This window comes from Ovis aries, chromosome 17 (genome assembly GCF_016772045.2).
Source record: "Ovis aries strain OAR_USU_Benz2616 breed Rambouillet chromosome 17, ARS-UI_Ramb_v3.0, whole genome shotgun sequence".
In the NCBI taxonomy this organism is placed as follows: domain Eukaryota; kingdom Metazoa; phylum Chordata; class Mammalia; order Artiodactyla; family Bovidae; genus Ovis; species Ovis aries.
This window is the reverse complement of record NC_056070.1, coordinates 55,415,667-55,442,295: the sequence shown is the minus strand read 5'-3', so window position 1 is coordinate 55,442,295 and position 26,629 is coordinate 55,415,667. Positions and strand designations below refer to the sequence as shown.

The 26,629-nt window shown below is 42.1% G+C and overlaps 1 protein-coding gene and 1 long non-coding RNA gene across 34 annotated transcripts in view; one reads left to right on the top strand and one right to left on the bottom strand.

The window, feature by feature from the left end:
- Positions 1-26,284, bottom strand: part of LOC101105780 (acyl-CoA dehydrogenase family member 10) — a 57,438-nt gene extending 31,154 nt beyond the window's left edge. For 9 of the 26 annotated variants that reach the window (XM_042234627.2, XM_027956517.3, XM_060401217.1 and 6 more), the window contains exons 1-10: positions 25,957-26,284; positions 23,847-24,046; positions 19,356-19,504; positions 17,775-17,969; positions 13,793-13,951; positions 12,915-13,074; positions 11,325-11,466; positions 7,334-7,402; positions 5,730-5,911; positions 1,111-1,261 (exon numbers count right to left, since the gene is read on the bottom strand). In XM_042234627.2, coding sequence (XP_042090561.1) covers positions 1,111-1,261; positions 5,730-5,911; positions 7,334-7,402; positions 11,325-11,466; positions 12,915-13,074; positions 13,793-13,951; positions 17,775-17,969; positions 19,356-19,504; positions 23,847-24,033 — 1,394 coding nt within the window. In that variant the 5' untranslated portion in view covers positions 24,034-24,046; positions 25,957-26,284. Of the gene's footprint in view, positions 1-1,110; positions 1,262-5,729; positions 5,912-7,333; positions 7,403-11,324; positions 11,467-12,914; positions 13,075-13,792; positions 13,952-17,774; positions 17,970-19,355; positions 19,505-23,846; positions 24,047-24,625; positions 24,746-25,956 lie in introns of those variants that run through there. The other 17 variants (XM_060401207.1, XM_060401211.1, XM_060401218.1 and 14 more) reach the window with 3 other exon arrangements.
- The window catches only part of LOC105602881 (uncharacterized), a 131,661-nt gene that overhangs the window by 57,045 nt on the left and 47,987 nt on the right, over positions 1-26,629 (top strand). For 6 of the 8 annotated variants that reach the window (XR_003585546.3, XR_009597033.1, XR_009597028.1 and 3 more), the window contains exon 5: positions 261-26,629. This is a non-coding gene — a long non-coding RNA (uncharacterized LOC105602881). The remainder of the gene's footprint in view (positions 1-260) is intronic. The other 2 variants (XR_009597030.1, XR_009597031.1) reach the window with 2 other exon arrangements.

Here is a 26,629-nt window from a genome sequence, read left to right as displayed (position 1 = left end):
GCAATGGGAAGGGGGCCTGCGTATTAATTCCTCAGCCCCCTCTCAGCACAAGGCCAAGGGACAGCTGTGTTCCTCTCCCAAGGGCCACAGCTTTGGTGAGGCAGCCCTCGCCACATAGAGACAGTATCTAGGTTCTGGTAATTCTCCTTCCCTGAGATGGTTTTAAAACAGGTCTGCAATTTTTTGACATTCCTGCCACAAAAGGAAGAGTCTAATCCTTCACCTTTGGAAGCATCTCACTTCTAACAATTATGATGCAGGTGGAAGTGGTGCTGAGTGACTTCCAAGACAAGGATAGAAAAGGTGATCAGCTCCCGCCTGGCCCTCTCCCCTCAGAATACACACCTTTGGAGCCCAGAGCTACCAGGTAAGAAGTCCAGCTACCCAGAAGCTACTATACTGGAGAGTACGTGTGCGTGCAATCAGTCGCTCAGTCGTGTCCGACTCTTTGTGACTCCATAGACTGTAGCCCACCAAGCTCCTCTGTCCATAGAATTTCCCAGGCAAGAGTACTGAAGTGGGTTGCCATTTCCTCCTCTAGGACATCCCAACTCAGGGACTGAATCCACATCTCCTGCATTTCCTGCGCTGGCATGGAGATTCTTTACTACTGAGTCACCTGGGAAGCCCCATACTGAAAAGACTAGTTGAGAAACCATAGATATACAGAGAGAGATTCAGGGAGCCCAGTTCTCCTCTGCCCCCGTGCAGATGTGTGAGTGAGCCATCAGGTGATTTCAGCCCCTGGCCTTAAAGTCACCCCAACAAGCCATCTTGTCCCCAGACTGTAGACTCATGAGTAAAATCATTGCTGTGGCTGTTGACAGCAATGCAGTTTTGGAGGTGGTTGTCCTGCAGTAGTTACAACTGGAGTCTTTGCTTGTGCCTTCGGACCTGGGGGTGGTACTAACTCTTGCTGTGGCAAAGGCCCCAAATGTCAATAGTGTCAAACCTGACAAACCCTTCCTTAAAGGCTATACACAGGGAGATAAGTGTGCATGGATAGTTGTCAGCAGTAAACTGGGGCAAGAAAGCTGCTTCTTTCCCCTTCAGATGCCCTTCCCATCACTTTCCACATCTAAATATCAACCCTCCTCATGCCGAGTCGACCTGAAGTCCCCGTGCACCACTGTGGTCCGCTGCTGCCTGGGAAGGTGGAGGGGCAGCCACTCGATGAGCCTCTCCATGGCTGGAATGGTGCTGGTTTCTGAGGCTCGATACTGCTTGATCCATGTTTGCACCTGCCGTGCAAGATAGTCCCCTGAGGGAAAGAAGATTAGAATATGGTGTGCCATTTCAACAAACTCCAAAGGTTTCAGAAACCAACCACTGCGTGAAACCCTTTGTAATGTCTGAGGCATCTTCATCCCATGACTGGAGAATTTTCCACTTGATGCTCCTGCTCCCTCCACCTGGAAGCCACTGCTATTTTGTCTTGGCTGGATCTGTGTGATCTGCGCATTGTTCCCAGCCACACAGCCCTCTGAGCCTGATCTCTGGCCCTCTCGGAGATCCTATAAGCTTCCTAACAGCCTTTAATAAATCCTTTCTTAGCTAGAGGACAGTGCTTGGCTGAGAGCATGGACACTGGGATAGATGGTCTGAATTTGGTTCCCAGCCCTGCCATTCTCTGTGTGGTCTCAGGTAGGTTACTTTATGTCTCCATGCCCTTGTTCCTCATCAGTGAGATGGCCCTCATTAGAGTTGTTGGGAGGATAAAATATGTAAGGCCCCTGCAACTGTTCCCGGCATGTAGTAATACATGAGCATTTGCTATTATTTAGTTGTTTATTAAGAAACCCAGAGTTACCACAGTTGAGGAACTTGCAAGTTACGGGACCATAGACTAGAAGTGAGTTCTGGAGTTACCTGGCTCACAGTTAAGCTTTTCAAATGATTTAACCTTTCTAAGCCTCCACTTCTTCATCCGTACAATCAGTGTACTGATAACCTATATTCCCTAGAACCGTTGTGAAGAACAAATGAAATCCATATATAACATGCTGAACACAGAAGGCTGCTCAGTGAATAATGGCCATTATTACTGTCACCGTCATTGCTGTCAAATGACAATTATTGTCACTATTAATAATAAACAATATACTAGGTCCATGCTCTAAGTCAAGCCCTCACTGCTCATCTGAGAGAAAAATGTTTCCCAGGAGCTTGAGGACAAGGAAAGAGAGACTGGGCTCCTTCCATGGAGTCAGCTGCACACTCGGAGCATCCATTCACCTGTCATTAGAATGATCCAGCAGAGCTGTAAGAGGCGTGATCAAAACCCACAGGAGTTCAACCCAAAACAAATCAAGCCTTGAGAACTAACTTTCAGTTTTCAGAATTATAGGAAGTAGAAGTCAGCAGTAAATGAAACCATAATCAAAATAAATCTATAATACACTTACCTAGTACCTTTAAAAACTCATTTTAAAAAAATTGGTGAGGATGTTGTTCTAGACTCCTCAATCAGATCCTGATTTGGAAAACAAACCGAAAAACCTCACTTATATAAGATACAAGAGGAATAATGAGGAAATCAAATATGGACTGGGTCTTAGATATTCTGAGAAAATGGTAAATTTTCTTGGATGTGATAATGGTGCTGGGGGATGTTCCTATTATTAGGAAATGCATACTGAAGCACTTAGGAGTCAAGTGTCAGGGTCTCTTAATCATGCAGATAGATAAATATCCATTCTTAAAATCAGTCACGGGCATATAGTTATTCACAGCACTACTGAATGTTTCTGTAAGTTTGAAAATTATCATAAGAAATCAAATACTAAAGCCTCCAGGAGCTGAACCTTTGTGGAAGGAGCCCCTCAGGTTAATATCCTATGTGGATTTAGGATGTCCCCCCACCCGCCATGCACACACCACCCCAGGGCTATGCACACTCCCTTCTCATGGGAAGCAGGTACAGCTGTCCCTGTGTTTCTGTTGGCCACTGGCCTCAAGCAGGCCTGCCAAGGCACAAACACCCTTCCTCCCCAAAGCAGCCTGCCCTCTGGGATGAGAAAAGGGAATTATGCTCTCTACAGGTTCTTGGTGGAAAATTTCTTTATGATAACTAGATTGGACCTAAAGGGATCTTTGTCAAAAGTTCCTTTTCATCAGAAATCATGTTTATGTCCTTTTTTTAAATTTATATTTGTTCTCTTCAACAAATCATATATTCACCTGGTTCAAAATTAAAGTGACAAAAAGGTGTACAATAAATCCCCAATCCCCTGCCCAGCCACTCAGCCCTTTTTCCCCAAAGGCAAACCACATGACCAATTTCTTAGGCATGCTCTTGAGGATATTCTTCACATGTGCAAATAAATTAATTTTATTTAAATGTACCAATTTTACACAAATGGTGTATTAGCTATACACAGCCTGTGCCCTGCCCAGCAGCTGGATTTCTAATATAACTTGAGAAATTACAGGATACTTGAAAAGAATATCTGATGGCCCTGTAGCTGGACCAGTGAATGTAGAATCTGAGGAAGCTGCTTTATGTACTAAGCCTCAAGACATAGCCAGCGGCCCAGGAGCCTGACCCTGAATTATATGAAATCAGACCAGATTTCTGCTTCATTTCTTTGTCAACCTAGTAGGTCAGTGGAAAGTATATCAGAACGGTCCACTTTAAAAGGCAAAGGATTCACTCAGCACATAGAAGAGCCCTCCTTAAACTGTTCTCTCTTCACTGTGCAATGGGATGTCATACTGCCCACTGCTTCATGCGACAGAGACTTTGTCCATTCACAGCACTGGAACAGGTGCCATCTCCTTTGCTTGTCATATCAACGCTGTGAGAGGGGCAGGGCAGGGCTTTTTCAATCAACCTCTATTCTTGAGAAAACTATGATAAAGTAATGGGGCTTGCCCAAGGTCACCCCACAAATCAGCACCTAACTTCTGTTCCAGGGCTCTTTCCATCCTGAAACAATAGATCAATAAAGGCAACATCTGTTGTCTTTGCCTACTGGCCCTTTTACTAGTAACTAATGGCAACCCACTCCAGTACTCTTGCCTGGGAAATCCCATGGGCGGAGGAGCCTGGTGTGCTGCAGTCCATGGGGTTGCAAAGAGTTGAACACGACTGAGCGACTTCACTTTCACTTTTCACTTTCATGCACTGAAGAAGGAAATGGCAACCCACTCCAGTGTTCTTGTCTGGAGAATCCCAGGGACAGGGGAGCCTGGTGGGCTGCCACCTATGGGGTCGCACAGAGTCGGACACGACTGAAGTGACTTAGCAGCAGCAGCAGCAGGGCTCCAGATGAAATATAAGATGCTCAGTTAAGTGAAATTTTGGATCAGTTCAGTTCAGTTGCTCAGTCGTGTCTGACTCTTTGTGACCCCATGAACTGCAGCATGCCAGGCCTCCCTGTCCATCACCAACTCCCGGAGTTTACCCAAACTCATGTCCTCTGAGTTGGTGATGCCATCCAACCATCTCATTCTCTGTCGTCCCCTTCTCCTCCTGCCCTCAATCTTTCCCAGCATCAGGGTCTTTTCAAATGAGTCAGCTCTTTTGCATCAGGTGGCCAAAGTATTGGAGTTTCAGCTCCAACATTAGTCCTTCCAATGAACACCCAGGACTGATCTCCCTTAGGATGGACTGGTTGGATCTTCTTGTAGTCCAAGTGACTCTCAAGAGTCATCTCTAACAGTTCAAAATTTTGGATAGACAACAAATAAATTATTATAAATATCTTCCAGTGAGACCACCAAGATGGAGGGGAACCCCACTAAATTGGTGATTCTGGTCAAAAGTTAGCATTTGATACAGATCTGGCTACAAGTGGAAAGGGTAGAGAACTCCCTTTATTGTGACTGGGAACTCAGCAAGCCTGCTATGTGGTAGCAAAGTTTCTCAAAGGGTTAGTTTTGAGGCCTCACATCATGTGCCTACAGACTGACAGAATTTTAGGAAACTTGGTAAAAATATGTCAGGAAGTTGATGTACATTGGATACATACTGTGGCATTGGATACAGTCCTAGAGGAATAGGCATGCTTTAGTTAAAAGCAGAGATAGAACAAAATACAGCTTACTGAGATTCTTTTTAACCACGGTCAGGAATGCATTGAGAGTCAGATAATTTTGAATGCTGCAGGGAAAGGTGAAACTCTTTGGCTCATGCTAAAGTATCTGCATGCAAAAGCACGGAGACAGCTGTGGTGGTGGTTATAAAACCGTGTGCATTTGCCAGAATTCATAAAATGCTACCTTTCAATACAACTGACTTCCAAAAAAGAAAAAGGAAAAGGGAAATCCTGACAACACAAAGTGCTTACAAGGAGGAGCAACAACTGGAGCTCTCAGACAATTAAAAAAAAAAAAAAGAGCAGCAACAAATTATACAAATACCTTGGTACAATGGCGTTAAAAAAAAATTATCCCTGTTGAAAAGAATATTTAGAGGAAATGGTAAAAATTGGAGAAGAAAATACGTATCTTAAGTACTTTAGGCCAGTCGGTATCAGAAAAAAAGAAGACAGTGAGATAAAATTTGAAGGGAAAAGAGATTCTATGGTCCATGGATGGATTTATCTCAGGACAAAACATCTAGGTAAACAACTCCACTAAAATGAAAGTGGATATCCAAGTAGGATGCTAACAAGCCCACCTCACATTTACCAATGCTGCCTTAAAACCCTGGCACAATAGAAATCATGAAAGCAAGGGACCAGTGAGGAAACATCAGCACAGAAGACAAGGGGCCCTGTGCTCACCGTGTTTCCCATAGTCTTCCAGGCCTGCAGCCTTGAGGTCCACACTGTGAATCTTGCACAAGACTCTGTTCATGGCAGTGTAGATGGCCCGCCTCTGGCTGGGCTCCAAGCCTGGCAGAGAGGGGTCTTTGTAGATGAGGCCTGGGCAGTATTCCATCAGATAGAAAGGGGTACCGACAACACTGGGAGGGACACAAACAGGGTGTTTCAGTGGCCTGTGATGTGGTAGGCTGTTAGGGCACTGCTCTGTCCTGTGTATAAGCTATAAGTGTTGGGTAGGAGTTCAGACCCAGAGTATTGGAAACTTCCTTTTTCCTCTGCATATAAGTGGAAGTTAGAAGTACTCCTTCCCCAAGCTAAGCCACACATAAACATCCCTGTCTACACTTCCTTGCCAGCATGCCTCTCTTCTCTTTGGAATCTACTCGGAATGGGATTGTGATAATATAGGAAAGCAGCATGTTGGGTCAGGGGGTGGGGAGGTCAGGTCTGGAGTCACAGAGAACCAGGCTTAAGTCTCACCTCTGCCCTTCCTAGAACTGTGATCCTGAGGAACATATTAAACCTCTCTGAGCATTGTTTTTACTAAATCTATAAAGCTTCAAAGAATAGCAATAAGAATTAAGGGAGCAATATACAGGGAATGCCTGGTTCCATGAGGGTTTGATAAATACCCCTTCTTGTTGTTGACGTTATTTGCATCATTATTCAGTGAAATGAATGGCATACACAACACCCCAAAGTATTAAGGTGACACACCAAAATGTCATTAATCAATCTTTTTGTCACTACTAGAAATCAGTTTAGTATTCTGAAAAGTTGTTTTGAAAATTCTACTGTTATAAATATTCATCCTGGCTTGAAAATTTAAATTATTTTTAGTTTAAGTATAATATTGCTGCTGGAGTTATGAAAGAAAATGTCTTTATTCTTAGGAGATACATGCTGTCTGCAACTTACTTCAAAAGGTTCAGTGAATAATAATTACATACATATGAAATATATTTACTTACTTATAAAACAATTATATAATTATTTATCAAAACAGTAAATTAGAAAATATTTATATAATTATTAACTATTTCTATAAAATTATTTTATCTATATCATACACTGACATATACACACATACATATATATATATATACATAGAAAGCAAATGTGGCAAAATGTTAACCGATGTTTTCATCTAGAGGAAGTGTAAATGGGTGCTCACTGTACTGTTTTTTCTTCTTTCAACTTCTGTGCATGTTTCAAATTTTTCATAATTAAAAAATCAGGAAAAACGAGACTCAGAAAGTTTATTATAACACAATTCAAAAACAGTTTAGAAAGCCCACAATAAAAAAATTAATTAAAACAAACAACATGAAGCTAGATGGACGTATGCTCTTTAAATGTTAGAAAAGATGCTTCCTACCAATTCTCATGAAAGCAGGTATTTATCTTTCAGGATAACTTAAACCTCTCTAGGGGAAGTTGCTATAAAATCTCTTTCTACTCAAATTTTACTTGTCTTTACTCTAGCAAACTAGAATTTGAGTTAATATATGGACTTTTCTGTAGCATGAATATACAATGGAAAAAATAAATCTGAACATTACCTTGAGTCTTCACAAAGGTCAAGAACTTTGGGGACAGGGACTCCAGCGTTTGCAAGGGCTTTCATTATCCTGGCAGAACAAAGATGAGAGACACTATTGAATAAGGTGATCAGATTTTCTTGAGATTATTCTTTGATTTTAAAATGGTACATGCAAAAATCAAAATGGAATGCGAAAATTTAAAAATTTCAACTGACCCAAGAAGGCAAAAAGGCAAGGAGAACAAGAGAGAAATGGGACAAAGATCTAACAGGAAAATCATAGACCTGAGTCAAATATATTGATAATTACATTAAATTTCATAGCGTAAGCATTCCTTAAAAGACAAAAATTGTCCTACTGGATACAAAAGCGAGACTTAATATGCTTTAAATATAAAAACATAGAAAAAATAAATAAAATATGAAAGGATGGAAAGGGAAGTTCCATGAAATTGGTGAGCATAAGAAAGCTAGTGTAACTATATTAATATCAGAAAAAGAGACTTAAGACAAAGAGAAATACTAGAGATAAAGAGAGACATTTCAGAACAATACAAGAGTTAATTCACCAGGAAGATATTATAATCATAAATGTGTATGTGCCTTAAATAACAAGGTTCTACTGTATAGCACAGGGAACTCTATTCAATATCCTGTGACAAACCACAATGGAAAAGAATATGAAAACAATATATATATGTATGACTGAGTCACTCTGCTATATAGCAGAAATTAAACATACCATTAAATCAAATATACTTCAATTAAAAAAATAAAAAATAAATGTGTATGTGCCTAATAACAGAGTTTTAAAATACCTAAAGTAAAAATTTCATTATTAGAGACAGAAATGGACAAACTGACAATCATAACTGAGACTGCAGAATGCCTTTATCATTAAGTGACTTTATCAGACTAACTAGAAGTAGTAAGATAAGAACAACACTACCAACCAACTTGATCTGATGGACAGTTCCATAACACACAACATCCACAGGATATACATTCTTTATGAGTGCACACAGTACAGTCACCAAGATTTATCATGTAATGGTCCATAAAATAAGTCCTAATAAGTTTCCAAGTATCAAAATCTTAGTATTTCCAAGACCTTAATGGAATTAAAGGAACATTAAAAAACATTTCAAACTGTAATAATAATGCTGCTGCTGCTGCTGAGTCACTTCAGTTGTGTCTGACTCTGTGCGACCCCAGAGACGGCAGCCCACCAGGCTCCTCCGTCCCTGGGATTCTCCAGGCAAGAACACTGGAGTGGGTTGCCATTTCCTTCTCCAATGCATGAAAGTGAAAAGTGAAATAATAATAATAATAATACATGTCAAAACTTTTTGGATGCAGATGAGCTTAGAAAGTGATTCATACCTTTGAAAGCTCATGTTAGAAAAAAGGAAAATGTAAATCATTTACATTTACAAAATGTAAGGTTATAGCTAAGAAGGTAAAAATACATCCACAGTAAGCAGATGGAAAGGAATAAAGCTCAGAGGAAAACTAAATGAAATAGAAAATAAACAGAAAAATTAATAAAACTAAGCATTTATACTCATCAACACAATGATAAATCCTTAAGTAGACTGATGAAAGAGAGAGAGAAAATACAAATTATCAGTCAATTGCAGGAATCATAAAGAGGGGACATTCCTAGAAATCCTACATACAGTAAAAGGACAGTAAGGGAATATTTTGAACAATAAATTTAATTGTTCATATGAAATGGACATATATAACTTTATATATATTTATAACAATTTTATATATTTAAAAGTATAAACAGACAAATTCCTTGGAAATTACAACTTCCAAAGCTAAGATAAGTTGAAATAAAAGACCCAAATAATCCAATATTTTTTTAATTGAACCCATAAGCAAAAACCTTTTCATAAAAAAACTCCAGGCCCAGATGAGTTTACTGGTAAATTTTATGAAACATGTAAGGAAGTTCATGGGTTTTTCCAGGCAAGAGTACTGGAGTGGGGTGCCACTGCCTTCTCCTAATGTTTCAATGTGTAAGTCTTTACAAAAAATAAAAAAAGTAGTTAAGACATATATAGTTGATACCTGTTTTTGCTACATTTAAGATTTTATCATATATATTTTATTACAGGCATCCTTTTATTGGCAGCAATCACGGTATAATCATTAAGACTGGGCTATGGAATCCTACTACCCCTGGGTGTGAAGCCAGGCTCCATCCCTCACATACTAGTTATATATCACTAGACATGTTGCTCAGTTTTTTTAAGCTTCCCTTTTCTATAAAATGGGGGTCATAATAGGACCATATCAGGGGGTTACTGAGAATTATATGAATTAATAATATATTCAAAGCATGTATTATAGTGCCTGACACATACTGAACACTCAGTAAGTATTAGCTATTACTATTATTGTTCCAACAAATAGAAATACCAAGGTTTGCAAAATCATTTCTTGATTACTGCATCTACAGGTTATTTCCATTTTTTTATTATAAATGACACTGCAGTCAGCATATTAATGCATAAAGGTTTTCTCCCTATTTAGAGCTATTTTTTAAAGAGAGATCCTCTATTGGAATTATTAGGTATAAAAATATGACTACCCTGAGGTTTTTACAAATTGTGTTATACTGTTTTCCCAGCTTTCCAAATTTGATTTGGCATTTTATAAGCAGATACATGTTTCATCTTCAAGTACACATTTTATTCCTTTACTAAAATGGAAATTCTGTACATTTTGGATTTTTGGATGTCATTCGAACAGTCCAGAATTCCTCAGAACACTGGCAAGTTGGAGAGAGTCCCCAAGCAGAATGCATACATAGTGGTAAGTTTCACATTTCAGGGTTTCTCTTCTGTAAGCACATACTATCACATGGGCACATATATAAATATAAATGCTCACAAATAGCTATTGGACTTCTGTGGGCTTCACAAATGAACCCCGAAGCCTTCATAAACGTCAGTCATCAGTAGCTGTAATACAGAGTCAGACACAAGGAGCCAAAAAGTCAGAGGAGAGACAGTAAATAATGAGAAAGAGGCCAAGAGCTAAAATCACATTTTCCTGAGTAGTTGCCACAACCTTCCTTCTGCAGAACATGATAGGCTGGAAGGTGGAGGAGGAGGCAGAGAAAGTCTTCTGGGAGAGGAAGCCCCACCTTGGAGCCCAGTCATCACGCTGTTACTCACTGACCAAGGGTTTGGAGCTAGATTTTTCAACCTACTATGTGTTATTTTGTTTTGTTTAATATTTATTTATTTTGTCTGTGCTGGGTCTCCATTGCTGTGCACAGGTTTCTCTAGTTGCAGAGAGTGGGTGCTACTCTTCAGGGTGGTGTGCATGTGGGTTTCTCATTGCGGGGGCTTCCCTTATGGAGCACCGGCTCTAGAGTGCTCAGGCTTCAGCAGTTGCAGCTCCCGGGCTCCAGAGAGGAATCTCGGTAGCTGTAGCCCCAGGGTTAGTTGCTCCGAGGCATGTGGGATCTGCCCAGACCAGGGATCGAACTGGTGTCCCCTAATCAGTGTTCCCTGCATTGCAAGGGAGATTCTTGTCCACTGGACCACCAGGGAAGCCTCAACCTACTATGTTTAAATTTTCCTATTTGTGAAGCAAAAGATTTTACTTGGGATGGGTTATAACACATTTATTGTTTTAAACATCTTATTATGAAAAATATCAAACATATACAGAAGTAGGAAGATTCACATATGGAATCCCAGGTTTCAACAACTATCAACTCATGGATAGTTTCAACAACTATCAACTCAACTCTTTGGGTAATAGCCCCATTTAGTAGAATCTCAAAAAGTCTTGTTTCCTACAAGTTTAGATAGAGAAAACAAGCTCCTAAAATTAAGTGACATGTTCTTATCTGAAATAATTATGGAGCATCATACTTATAATTTTAAATATCTCAAGACACTATGATGGGGTGCTGACTTGCCAGCCCCTGGGCTGGGCTATGGAAACTGGGGACAGCGAGCACAACTCTCACCCTGAAAATTTACCTGAACTCCCTCTCTACTGCATGCGCGGATGGAAGGAGTGTCCCAGGGGGTTTCTTCCTCAGAACCAGCTGATGATTAGCCAGCTTGACATAGTAGGTGGGATTTGACTGCCCATGATCAAACTGAAGGAGTTCCAATGGGCCTGTAAGTTTGAAAGGAAGGAAAACTCAAACCAGCTCTGGAGGACAGATGTGGACAGAGACTCTTTCTTTCTAATGAGTACTACACATGGACAAAGAGCATCCTGATTTGGAATGCACTGTAAGGAAAGCATCTCCTCCCTGGGTCCCAGACATGACTGGGTCAAATCTCCAATGTCACATTATAATATAGCAAAGGCCACTGAATTTACATCACAACAATTTTCACTTTGTGCAGGGAGGTGTCCAGTTTGGCCTTCCTGCCTATTTCTGCTCCATGAAAAAAGCTTTATAGTTCTGTTTACCAACCACAAGCACAGTCATGGCAACCCATCTTGCTAACTGGAATGCCTTAAGCCAAGGACAAAAGGTGCCCTTGTGTGTCCCTCACCCCATGCTTGGGCACATCACACCTGATACTAGTGTGACAGCTGAAAGCAGCTATATAGAGGCCTGCTTTCAGGAGATGCAATTTCCCATTCCATCAAGCTAAACTGTGAGGCTCCCTTGCAGAAATAGTTTATACAGGGACTCTGCACTTCCGCTCCAGTATTCCTGCCTGAAGAATCCCCATGGACGGAGGAGCCTGGTGGGCTACAGGCCATGGGGTCCCACAGAGTCCGACATGACTGAGCAACTAAGCACAGCATTTCCACTGCAGGGGCCACCAGAGGGGAAACTAAGATCCCACAGCCACAAAGCCAAAACAAAACAGCAACAGAAAGAAACAGCCTAATTAACTCTGGTCTTCCCAATGAGATGAACTTGACACATATGATTCATTTCACTTGATCAGAAGAACAGGCAGTGGGAGTTTGCCTGAGTTGCCTGGTCTGGTTAGAAAGGTTCCCTCAACTTTGTAAAGGCGCTACAACAATCCATCAAGGGAAAAAAATCCTCACATGAAGCTGCATACAAAGAGTACTTTCAAGGATCAAACTTTATCACCAGGTAGAAATTTCTTCAAAAGGTCATGAAACTATAATAAAAAAATTTTTTTTTAAGTTATTGAAGCACCTGTTTTTCTGAGGGTGGAATATGAAAAAGAAGAGAGGGACCTTTGAAAGATGAAGACAAATTGTCTCATTTTAAACTCATGAGACTTTTTAAGTCATCTTTACAAAACAGGCTGTCATCTCAAAAATATCAGAAAGACCCAAACACCCGAGGCACGTACTGCAAGTTCTTCTCCCCCAGGACAGCTGTTTGCAGGCAACTGCTGCCACGCCATGGTCTCATGTGGAACAAGGGCCAAGTACACTCTGGGGACCCACAGAAAAGGAGGTCAGTGCTTCTTCCCAAGCAAAACAGAGCAGCACCTGGGTCTGCAGGGCCCAACGGCTATTTTCTTCACTACATGGCATCTTTATCTCTAGTACAGTCCACTAGAAGAGAAAGTGAGAGCCAGACTGAAAGCCTAGCCTCTACCAAAATGCAGAAACTTAACTACCTATGGTTTGGGTCCCCAGTAAGTCTCTGAGGTACTTCTCCAAAGCGTCTTTGGGAATTTCCATTGTCTTTCTCACAGGGCGAGTGTTTGGAACAGCCATTCTCAATGGAAATCCCAAAAGAGTTTCCAATTCCTTTACTGCAGTCTCTGGGTCATCGACCTGGTTTCAAAGAGAATATTGAGCATGGATCCCCAGACAACCCTGACCTCTCCTCCTATCTGTTCTCTAAGAGGGTACATTTTTAGAGGGAAATATAAACAAAAGCCAGTTCTCTAAGCAAGGACTTTGGAGCCAGCATAATCAGCTCATGAAAAAGCCTCAGAATGACTTTCCACCCCCATTTAATTCCTAACCACATTAAACTCTTTTATCTGCTGGAGAGAGTGCCAGTTAAAAGTTCATTAATACTCCCTTGTGCCAGGAGGGCAAAATATTGTACTGGAGTATCCATTCTGCCCCTATAGGCCCATCACCTAATAATGAAAACCTAAATGTAGAAAGCTGAACAGAGACCACCACCCCCTCCCTCAACACACACACACACATGGCTTCTCCTGTTTCAAAGCACTGAAGCGGTCCAAGTAGCTGGTAGTTGAACAGCATCAACAGGCCAGCAGGACTGTCACCCAAAATGTCTTAAGCCTGCCATTCACCTCCCTGTGTAACTCTTTTCTCAAAATGCCTTCTTACTTCCTACTGAAAATATAAGCTGCTAGTCAACTAGACCTCATAATTAAAAAAAAAAAAAAAAAAAGACTGCGGCAGCAAGGGCAAAAACCACCAGAGGCAACTCCAACTCTGAGTGTAAGAGGACTATACCGAAATACCTACACTAGTGCCTGAAGCACAAAGGGGTTCAAAAAACAGTGACCATTACCTTAATGGTATGAATACCAAGGCTGGCAGCTGCTTTTAGATTTGGTCCAAGATCATCAAGAAGGATGGACTCAGAAGGCTGCCGGCCAAGCCGCTCCAAGCACAGCTTGTATATCCTGGGGTCTGGCTTGCAGACACCTTCCAGGCAGGATTCCACGACCTGAGGGAGAGGCAGGAAGGAGAGATGAACATCTCTTAAAAGTGGTGTTCCCATGTTATACCCTGGTATGTTTTTTTGAAAAGAAGACGAGAGAGAGAGTGGAGATTTGTCATAACAGGTAACTTAAGAATGTCATAATATAAAATGATGTTGCTTTTTTAAGTGGAGTGATTTGGATATACTCATCAGGAAACTGGAAACACTGATAGCCATCTTACCCATCTTAACAGTAGCTGGGAAACTTAGTGAAATTGGAAGGTATTCCAAAATGACACAGCATTCTGCTCATGTTAGGTATCGTGGCTGCATGGAACAGAAGAAAAGCTGCATATTTCAGTTTTAGGGTAAGTATTTCACCATGTTTTCAGAAAGAAAGGCAGTATTTACTGTTTTGAAAGAAACATGACTTTAATATCCATATTTCAGAAGTGAAAAAACAAAGAGCTATATTCAACCTAGACAAGAGGACTAACACCAGAGATACTGTCAGTGGCAAAGACAGGTTTCATGCAAAGAGCCTCCTCTATCCTGAGAACCTTGCCTCAAACTCTATCTAGTCCAGAACTGGTGGGGGGCATCTGAGGGTTCAGGAGAACCCTGAAAAGCTGTCTCAGTGTCAGGCTACCTCTGATCCAGCAACCCCCGGAAGTCCTCTGACATTGACCCCAGGGCTTAATCTCCTGTGAGTAGGTCTAAAACAGCCATAGAGGCCTGTAACCAATACCCTCTGGGTCTGTCCTAAGAATAGAACTAAATCCCTCATTCACTCCTGAATTGACCCTTGCTCTCCAAGATCAAGGACAAATCTGAGGACCCCTCCCTCTCCTCCAAATTCCCACTGTTCAAGGTTGGAGGAGAACTGCCCTTTCAGGTAAATAAATGTTGAGTAACTTACTCTTACTTATTCTTCCTGGTCTCCTAAGGACCTGAATGAGCTAAAAGAAAACAGAGAAATTCCTTCTGAAGAAAACCTCAACAGTGGGCAGTGGAGAAGCCAGATGTTTCAGACACCAATGAAGGCATCACACGACAGGAAAGGAGCACATCTGGACAACTGAGACAAGAGGTGAAAGGGGAGCAAACTCTGGGGACCTGGGCCACATCTGGCAAGCAGACACCTCCTCTCAGGTGATTGTATTGGAGGAAGGGAAAAAATTCTTGAGATTTAAATTGGATAAGACCCCTGGCCTTTTCCTTATGTTCTGTTTTGCAAGATAAAAAATTTCTGGGGTTCTGTTTCATAAAAATGTGAATACACCTAATATTCTCGTGCTATATCGTTAAAAACTGCTAGAATGGTAAATCTTAGATGACACGTTCTTTGACAATAAAATATAATGTAATCGTTTTTACTTAAACAAATTAGAGGACCAAAATTTAAAAGCCACATTCACCTCAGCAGAAACAGAATCCTATAATATTATTGAAAAGTTTAGGAACAGCTTCCAAAGATGATGGGGATCATAGGAATGGTTATATTAGCTTTGCGTGCAAGCTAAGGTGCTTCAGTCACGTCCAACTCTTTGTGACCCCATGGACTGTAGCCTGCCAGGCTCCTCTGTCCATGGGATTTTCCAGGCAAGAATATTGGAGTAGATTGCCACGCCTTCCTCCAGGGGATCTCCCTGACCCAGGGACTGAACCCACATCTCTTATCTCTCCTGCATTGGCAGGTGGGTTCTTACCACTAGCACCACTTGGGAAGCCCAGATATACTTCTATCAAAATAAGTATTTTTCCTCATAGCTTTAGAGGATAAAAACGTACACTCTTGCTCTTGAGGAAACAGATTTTCAACACTCCAGGTCGCCTGCAGACCTAAGATATGAAAATGGATCAGAAAAAGCTGCCTGAAAGCACCTACCAGAGAGTCTGTAAAGTCTGCATAAATGAGTCCATCGTGTTAAAGAAGCTCACAAGTCCTTAAACACTTGAAGGGCCCAGTGTGAGCCTGGCAAACTTATTTTGTCCAGATCAAGATAATAATCCCCATTGCCGCACTGGAGGGAAGGAATCTCTGAAAATAATCTGCCAGGCACTCTGTAAAGTGCTTTGTATGTATTATAGTCTGGGATCCACACAACCACCCTAAAGAAAGAAAACTGCTGCTCCTGAACCACAGGTAAGGAAACTGCGGTTCAGGGAATCAGAGCTACTGCCCACAGCAAGCTGCAGACAGGATCCAAATATGGCTGAGGTCCCTGAGCCCCCAAAGGGGAGGATGCTTGGAAAAAGGCTGTGCTGTGGACAAACCAGGAAACCAAGAATCAAAGCGGGTAAGGAGCCAGGCAAGGGTACAGAGGGAAGAGAACTCTTATCTTGACAGGGTTTGTATAAGGATGAATGAGGAGGTGGGAGGTGAAGAGAGCATTAGGCTGGGTGGTTAATTTCCCATATTTGAACTCTGAATTTCCGCTTGTCTGTTTCAATAATTGTTTTTGTTTTTGTTTGTGGCCATGCTGCATGGAATGCAGGGTATTAGTTCACTGAAAAGGGATCGAACCTGCCCCTGCAAGGGAAGCAGAGTAGGGGACTACCAGAGAAGTCCCCTGATTACATTTTATGTTCTAAAATATCACTATCCAATAGAAATTTCTACAATGATAGAAATGCTATATTGCCCAGTCTGACACAGTAGCCACTAGTCACATGTGGCAGCTGACCACCTGATATGTGGTGAATGCATATTCCTGAGGGCAGGACTTCTGTCAGTTGCATTAAACACAGCAGCCCTTCATGCCTAGCCCGTGCCCAGTACACTGCCACTGCTGTGAAAGAATGTGTTTTATGACTGAAGTTTAAGTTAGTCATCTGTCAATAATTCCTATCTGTCCCAGGATAATGATAAGATACTTCCTTTGTGGAAAATGGGGAGTCTTTCACAGAAGTAACCTCCTGGCACAGAAGACCATCTCCTGACTCAGAATCTTCTCAGGTATACTTCCTTTGAGGAAAATGGAGACTCTTTCGCAGAAGTAACCTCCTGGCACAGAAGACCATCTCCTGACTCAGAATCTTCTCAGGTCCTTTGATAGTCTAGCCCTTCACACACTGTCCCATACGGCAGCCCCTAGTCATTTGTGATGATATGCATTTCAGTTGAAATAGAATTTAGTTGCTCAGTGCCACTAGTCACATTTCAAGTGTTTAACAGCCATGTGTGTGACTAGTAGCAACTATATTAGACACTTCCTTTCCTACAGTAAGTTTGTTTGCTCAGCAATGGTCTAAGGATTAATGCCATAGAAATAGAGGGCAATGGGGTTGGTCTTTGAAAAGATCAAAGGGCCCATTAAAAGGTGAGGGCTGATCAAAGTACATATGTTATCTGATGCTGTTGTTGTTATATGAGTTCAGTTGTGTGCAACTCTTTTCAACCCCACAAGCTGGAAGCTGTCAGGCTCTCTGTCCATGAAATTTTCCAGGAAAGAATACTGGAATGGGTTGCCATTTCCTACTCCAGGGGCTCTTCCCGACCCAGGGATTGAACCTGTAGCCCTTGTGTCTCCTGCACTGGCAGGCAGATTCTTTACGCCACCTGGGAATCCTTGATATCTGATGACTAAGGTTCAAGTCCAGATGAAAGGGAGTCTCTGAAGCTGAGGTTTCACCCAGTTATCAAAGCCCATAAATAACCTTGCTCACAGCTCAGTGATACTTTGCAAGTCCTCTTTCCCACCTATCATGTCTAATCCTAACTCAGTCAACTGTGTGAATAAACAAACCCATCCATTCAAGACCTTATGAGAGGCAGTGTTAATGCTGCATCCTAAAGTAAGGACAGAGACTTGATTCAGATTGTTCTGGGTCCCTGTCAACTTACCACATCAAACTGTTTCCGGTCCAGGGGCAAAAAGCTCTTCCCATTGGGAAGATAAAAATTATTGCTCAAGACTGCAGTCTGAAGGCCTTTAGCCCGAATCTGAGATATGGCCTCAGTCATCACTGGAAGCTGCTTCGCCACTCGCTCACTGGTCAGCAGAGAGAAAAAGGAGTCCATGGGCACGGAGGTCTTTGACTAAGATTGGAGATAGGGAGAGAAGAGAACCAGCCATCATTAAGAGTAAGAACAGCTTATCACCAACACAGAAAAACACATATTCCAGGCCTCTGGCTTGCTGCCAAAAGGAATTCTCTCTTTCAGCCCTGGTGCAGAACTTTGCATATAAGGCTGAAAAAAGTTGCTTAGAATTAGAATTATAGTGGTTAGGGAATGGAGCAATTTATATCAATATTCCAGTTAAATGAATTCTTTATTTCACTCATTCATTGTCAATTTCAAAAAGATTCTGAAGACTCTAAGAGGATACATGAAACCCTAAAAGTGAATTAAGCAGATATAATTTAATTTTTAATGACCCAGAGATTTGATGATTCTGCATTGTCTCAGCTTCAGCATGACAAACTGAATGTCAGTTTTTGATCAATTTCTGTGATTTTTAAATTCAGTCTCTGTGGATTTTAAAACCTCTTATTTTATCATGTTTCAAAATTTGCAATGGCAAGCCTGCTATTTTATACACACACACTTATTTTACAACAGCTTTATTGAAATACAATTCATATATCACACAAGTGGCGCATTTAAACTGTAAAACTCAGTGCTTTTTAATATATTCACAAAGGTGTAAAACCTTTAAGACAGTTTTAGAACATTTCCATCATCCAAAAAAGAAACATCATACCTATTAGCAGTCACTACCCATTCCTCTGCCTCCCTGCCCCCAATTCCCCAATACTCCGTCCTAGAAAATAACAACTCTATTTTCTACTTCTATAGATTTATCTGTTCTGGGTATTTCATATACGTTGAATCGTACAGTACGTAGTCTTTGGGGCTGGCTTTCTATGACTTAGCAGAATGTTTTATATATATATATATATGTATATATATATATATATAAATATTTATTCATTTACTTAAAATTGTGGTAAGACCACATAACATTATATTCACTGTTTTAACCAGTTTGGATAACATTAAGGACATTCATTGTTATCTAACCAAAACCACCATCCATCCACAGAACTTCACTATGTTTTAAATTATATTTTAGCAATTATATTGTGACGGTATGGGAGTTAATATAAATAAAGAGCTTAGAACAATGCATAGTCCAGAGAAAGGCTCAATGTTATCACTGCGTTAAACAAGCTTTCTGATCAAAGCCATTATGCAACAATTCCAGTTTCACATAAACAATAGCTAATATACATAATATTTTATTTTTCATTCATGCAGTTAAAATTGAGTACCTGGGGATGGAAGAAATAACTTAAAATCTTATAATGGGTTATTAGGTTTTCCCTTCTTCATTTTTAGCTTAACCAATTTAATGGATGAGTGTTGCATCCACTGTTCTAGATGAAAGAATACTGAAATTCAAGTGTGTTTATCACTTACAATTTCAGAGCAAAGTCTCCCAAATTCTTGTAAGAAATCTTCTGTTGTTATCTCTGCTCTCATAAATTTCATCCAGGGCCCATTTTCGCCACCTGAGATCAAGGCCTTCACTATAGTTCCAGAAGGGATATGATTCTGTACCTCCCACTCTACCAAAAGTAAAACACATGGTAAGTGAAACGATATATGGACAAACAGCTCAAGTTTGGGGAGCAGGGTAGTTACCACACAGGTTCTGTGGCATCACTGTGGTGCCAGGTGGGTTCTATTGGGAATTCAGAGAAATTCAGGAAATGGAAAATCTCAGCCTTAGACCTCCCAGGGAACAGCAGTAATAATTTGTGTGACTGAGGGGACACTGCTGCCAAGCATCAGTCCACGCCACCAGCTTGAGATGACGCCGGACACTACTTTATGAATTTTCTTCCCTGGTCTCTCATTAGCTGGTTCACATGTATTAGGTCAGGCTTCGCAGGTAGTTCAGAGGTAAAGAATCCACCTACCAATGCAGGAGATGCATTTCATCCTCAGGTTGGCAAGATTCCCTGGAGAAGGGAATGGCAATCCACTCTAGTATTCTTGCCTGGGAAAATTCCATGGACAGAGGAACCTGGCCAGCTACAGTTCATGGGCTCTCAAAAGAGTTGGACATGACTTAGCAACTAACCAACAACAGCAACAATATATTAGGTCACTCACATGGTCCTGGCACGTGGTATGGAAGTACATGAGGGAATAAATCAGATTCTGACAACATTCTAAAACAAACCCTTCATTTGGTAAACTGAAGTAATCCTTCAGGGCAGTGTAGCTGGTACACTGAAACACTCAAATGGAGGATGGTGTCTTTGAAAAATAACAAAATTCTGTCTGTAAAGAGTCAAAGCAGTGGATGGATTACTATTGTGTACTTGGGGAAATGCTGGGATAGTGGATACTTTTTCCTGTACAAGAGGGTGTTCTCTTTCCATAATATACCTGCTTATAGGGCAAAAACATGTAGCATCCATAATTATATCTAAGATATAAGATACTTAACACAAAGTTTTTGTTTAATGTAGTGGCTGTGCACTGAAAATATTTCAGACAACACAGAAAGGTATAAAAAAGAAAAGAGAATGACAAAGCAATCTCATTCTTCAGAAATCACCAACAGGACCAACTCAGTATGTCTTCTGAGAACAGCAGGTCTTTTAAAACTCAACCCAAATAATACCTCTTTAATTTTAGAACTAAAGTTAGAACAATTTTTAGGATCTTAAGAGTTGGTAAGCATGCAAGGAAAGGCTCTCTCTCCTACGCTGCTGATGTGGGTGTAAATAAGCACAACCTCTATGGAGTGCAACATGTTAAATGCACATTTACAATAATGTAGCAATTCTGCTTCCAGGAATTTCTCCCAAAGATATATTTATAAATGTAAGCAAAGATTATGTATACCACTGTTGGGCAGACTGCTTACAGTGAAAACTAGAAACTTACATGTATGCTAATAAAGGGCTTGTTAAAGTGACCATGGTATATTCATATAATGAAATGCCACATAGATGTTAAAAATGTGTAAACTAGGTCACAGGTCAGCAAAGTATGGCCTGGGGGCCAAATCTGTCTCCGATCTACTTTTGTGGATAAAGTTTTTCTGTAACATTATCACACCTACTTGTTGACTATTGCTATGGCTGCTGCTGGCTCCAACAGTAGAGCTGAATAGTACCCCTGACAGAAAAAGTTTGCTAATTCCTGAACTAGACCTATGCCTGCTATTGTTGTTGGTTAGTCACTAAGTGGTGTCCGACTCTTTGCAACCCAATGGACTGTAGCCTGCCAGGCTCCTCTGTCCATGGGATTCTCCAGACAAGGATACTGGAGTGGGTTGCCATTCCCTTCTCCAGAGGATCTTCCCAACCCAGAGACTGAACCTGAGTCTCCTGCATTGGCAGGTGGATTCTTTACCACTGAGCTACCTGGGAAGCCCATGCCTACTGATGTAGAAAATTTGGCAAGGTATTTTACTAGATCAGAAAAAAATAAAGGTACATCTAACAGTTTGTATGAAAAGCGAGAGTGGTAGTCACTCAGTTGTGTCCAACTCTGTGATCCCATGGACTGTAGCTCGCCAGGCTCCTCTGTCCACGGAATTTTCTAGGCAATAATACTGGAGTGGGTAGTCATTCCCTTTTCCAGGGGATCTTCCCAACCCAGGGACTGAACCCAAGTCTCCTGCATTGCAGGCAGATTCTTTACCATCTGAGTCACCAGGAAGCCCAAACAGTTTGTATAGCATGATCCAATCAGTGTAGACACAGTACACACACACACACACACACACACACACACGTTCCTGTGTATATATTGGGAATTTTCGGAAGGATAAACAAATTTTTCACAATGATAACCAATGAAGGCTGGAACTGCGGGGAAGGGATGGAGGTGACAATAAGAAATTGGCCTTTGTATTTTTTAAATCCAAAGTATGAAATATACTTTTAGTACCAGCTATTTAATAAATATGGTTGGCATAAGTGAGTTTCTGAATAGAAAAAAATTAATTAAATCTCTATTTCTCACAATTACAAAAATTAATTCTCAAAAGACTAAATACCCAAATCAGGAAAGAAGAAAAAAAAAAACCTCTTAAAGTTATAAAACAATATACAACATCTTTATGAATGTCAAGGAAAGAAAGACTTCCTTAGCCTAGACACTTTACACTCAAGCCATAAAGAAAAACACAGATGATTTTGATGACAAGAAAAATGAAAATCCTGGTATTGCAAAAACATTATAAGATAAAAACACAAGTCAATAACAACCACAAGCCTTACTAAGTGCTCAAAAGATTCCGGGCACTGTTGAATAACATACCATTTAAAAGTATAAGCAGGATTTGAAAAGGCAGAGGAGGCAAGGAAGGGTAGCTTCAAGCAGAGGGAACAGAACCTGCAAAGGCACAGGAGTATAAACACATTTGGCAATTTTAAAGAGCATCAAGTAATTGAAGGTAGCTGAAATGTGGGTGTACATGGCAAATGGTGTGAAAAAAGGACATGAGAGCTGTTTGTGAGAGGCCCTGGAACCAGGTAAAGCTTCCGGTCTTGAAGGGAAAAAAACTGCAGGCAGTCAAGGATCTGAAGCAGGAGAGGGAAGGGAGAAGATGTGATGAGTGTTTTAGAAGGGCAGTTCTAGGGGCTGTGTGGAGGGGGTGCAAAACCCAGAGGCGAGAGGTCGACTTAGTAGTTAGGAGGCTGCTGTGATCAAGCAGGTGGGAGAATTTAGGGATACAACATGTGCAGCGGCAGTAGCAGTGGAAAGAAGAGAACAGCTTCTCAAGGTGTTCTGGAAAGAGCTGAGAAAATTCCTGCCAAGTGATCTTGATGTTCGCTGCAAAAGCAGAAATTCAGCTATCTGCCAAGGTTTGGTCTGGAGAAGTATGATGGCTCCGAGGGGAGTTTGGAACAGCCCTGTAGTAAGTTCAAGAGGAATATCAGTGGCGGAATAGAGAGCCTGAGGGCTCACTTGCAGCTGAGCTAAAAAACAAAACAAAACAAAAAATAGCTCAACCAGTTAGCAAAGCTTGGTAATTTTTCAACCAGGGGCACAGAAAACCTGACCTTGGGTTGATTTAGCATACAAAACTGCCCAATCAGCAACCACAGCCTGTCAAAAGAACAGAGACCTCTGGTCCTTCCTGGTGGCTAGAATGCACATGTGATGGCAGAAAGTGAAGCAGCCAAACCTGATCCACGAGGTGAGAGTGGAAATGGGGTGTACTCACAGCAGAGCAACACAAGGAAAACAGCCCAGGGCCCTGATACCACAGAGCAACACACTAGCCCAAGACACACACCTGGACTTTCACGTAAAAAACACACTTAACTTCAATCTTGTTTCAGTCAATGTTTTGTTAGGTTTTCTAACACTTCAAGCCAAACAAATCAAATTTAAGTCAGTTCAACTGAGTGCATAAACAGGTAATACCAAAAAGGGCTGAAAAAGGAAGGATCAGAGCCTAGAGGTTTGTCTTGTAACAAAAGCAGGTTTAGAGGGAGGTTGATGGAAGAGGAAAGGTTGTGATCACAGTGGGGAAGGCGGCAGATTTCAGCATTCACAAGTAGTTCTCGGGGAAAGGTAGTTAAATTCTACCTATAACATTGACAATAACAATGGCTGCTTGTCATTTTTTGAGAAGTTCAGATGAGCCAAGCACTCATTCTGCTAATCAAGCGCTTTCCATGAATGATCTCACTTAACCATCTCCTAGCACCAAAGATGTACAGACCATTAGCCCTAATTTAATGATAAGGAAACTAAGACTCAGAGAAGTGAAATCACTTGCCCAAGATCCTCAGCAGCACTAACTGTTGCTTGGAATTTGATTCAAGAGCAAGAATAGCACCCACTGAGACACACTGTCATCTCCCCTCACCACCCTCCTTTCCCCCACCCCTAAGCACCCCGGTCTCCCAAGGTGAAGGAGAATGAAGAGCTCACCTGCAGCCACTCTCCCTGGAGAAGGAAGCAGAACTCCGCCCATGTCAAAAATCACTGCTCTGTAGGGGCCGCCTCCAGAATGTGTCCATCTCCAGGCTCCCGGGTGCCTGCCCTGGATGTGTTTCAGGAAGGCCGCCCTCCAAGCCCGCTGGAGCTGGGAGGACTGCAGAAGCTGCCTTAGGCACATGTTGGGGCCAAGGCTGTGAAGCAGAAACAGGACATGATTAGCCTTCACTGCCTCCAAGTCGACCTCCGTCCTGGCACTCAGGGTGCCACCTGCACGTCTACTGACTTTCAACCAGCGTTTCAGAGCTGAACTCAGTGTCTCTGCCCTCCATGACAACTCCTCAGTCTTCCAGCCAGACACCTCCATTCTGTTGCTCGGTGTGACTGGTCATTCCTCCCAAAGCTCTCCATCTACTCTCTTCATTCCCACTGCATGATCTCACTCACAGACCTTTGCAGCAGCCTCCTAAGTGGTCCCCTTGCCTCTTCATTCAAAATTGCAAATTTGATCATGTCCTACCCCCATTTAAAATCTCCAGTGCCTCTCCACCGTCCTCAAGATAAACTCTCAGCCCCTTAAGCCACCTGAAAAGGCCCTCTGAGAACTTCTTCTCCCCTCTGGGCAGCAGCTCTCCTTTGTACTTCACCTTAGCCTGGGTGATCTCAACACTCACGTCCACAGCAGCTTCACTGAACACATGATGCCCTCCTCCTGTGGCCAGGCCTTAGCATATGCTGTTTCCCTGGCCTGAATGTTCCCTTCCATCCATTACCTGGATAACTGCCCATTGCCCCTCAGGTTGTAGTTTGCCTGTCACTTCCTTCATGAAACCTCTTCTGGCCACCAGAAGAGACAGATGAGCAGTCTCTCCTGTACTCTCTCAGGGTGCCCTGTACTCACCTCCTCTTGGCACTCATGATGCCACCACACTATCATCCCTCCTACAGAGCAGGGCGATGACCTCCTGATCTTCACTGCCTCTTTTCTAAACTTACTTTCAACAAGTTCGGGGAAAAAAATAACATACACACAACAGGTACATGTATATATAGATACATAAACATTTTCACATGAATAGACATAAATGTGGCAAAATGTTAATAATTAGTGAAAGGCACATGATGAGAGGTATATGAGAGATCATTGTACTATTGTTTCAAATTTTTTAGAGATCTTAAATAAAAACCTGGGAAAACAACAACAACAAAATTCTACTCAAAATTCTAGTTCCCCTTGAAAATCTTGGTTTCTCATATGATGTGTTTCTCATATGATGTCTAAGAAGCCAGTTAGAGCAAAACAGGTTGGTAAGACAGCCTGCATGTTCATGGGAGTCACCTCAGTGCCACCATAAGGACTAAATAAAGTATAAAAATCTAAAGAAAGAATTCTTAGGAAGTAAATGTTCAAGATGATACAGTGTGTTTCTTATGTAATTGGAAATTTGCTGGATTGGGGCATGAATGCTGAAATGAAAAATGTAGAGATTATTTGCATTTTGGGTTTTACTTATGTTCTTATGCCAAGGCCAAAGTTAATGATGGAAGAAGAAATTTATTTATAGGCTCTAAAAAGTGTCAACATGTTCTGTGTGAGGGCTTAACAGAGATGAAAAGGGTGTCTGGACCTGAAAGGTTGACTTTCATTCTCATTGAGGACATCATGAAAGTGAAAGTCGCTCAGTCGTGCCCGACACTTTGCAACCCCATAGACTATATAGTCCACGGAATTCTCCAGGCCAGAATACTGGAGTGGGTAGCAGTTTCTCCGCCTCATACTCCTGCTAATGGATAATTCGGCAACTCTCCCATCACTGGCTTCCTTCTTCCTTCCAACTAAAGATGACGCTTCAGTTCTAGCCACGTACTGACTGCAGCTCATTTCATCATCACAGCTGTACAAAGATACTAAGTCAAGTTTACACAAAACTTAAGGTCACAAAACTGGTGATCAGGGTCTATTCCATAATCATCAACGTATCTCTACCGCCGCAACAGAGCCTGGGCTCTCAGCAAACTTTAAGAGATTAGTTAAGACATTAGTCCGGGAGGGGGTCCCAGATGGATCTCCAGTTCAGGGCACTTAACCAACCCACCGTCCTACCTTAACAGAATCAGAAACACTGCAACTAGTGCCAACTCCCCAGGCGGATTCAGCTCTCTGAGCCTCAACGCACCTATCTGTAAAGCGTGGCTGACACAAAGCAGCTCTGCCTACAGCTGGAGCGAGATCAAACACGACAAAAAGAGACCAGAGCTCGGGTCTCTGCAGGGAGCGGGTTCCTCCAATAATCGGAGACTAGCGGAGCCAGAGACTCCTCGCCGTCAGATAAGGCGGGCTGAGGGCACGTCCCCTCACCGATCCTCCTAAACAGTGTCCAAGTGTCCAGGAACCCTGTGACGTGCCTCCTCCAAGTCCTCTTGGAGATCCTGACCAGTGGGCGCGGGTTCACCTCGGAGCAAACACGGCCGTCACGTGGGCGCATCCAATCAGCGAGCCCGCTGATCCGCGCTTGCGTAACCTCAAGGGTCAGCGACGGTGGCCGGCAGGCGGCAGTGAAGGTTTTGGCTGTAAGCGTTGCACGTAGTGCCGGTGGCGCTGAGGTGGCGGCGGCGGTGGCGCTACCTGCTCCAGGGCTCTCATCCTCAAGGCTCCCCTCCCAGCCTCGCCTGAGCCCTCCGGGGCCTGCGCCAGCCCGCGCCTGCCCTATGAGCGGTTGTCATCCACCCGGAGCTCCCAGAACACTCGCGGGTCCCCGCCGACTTCAGCTTCAGCG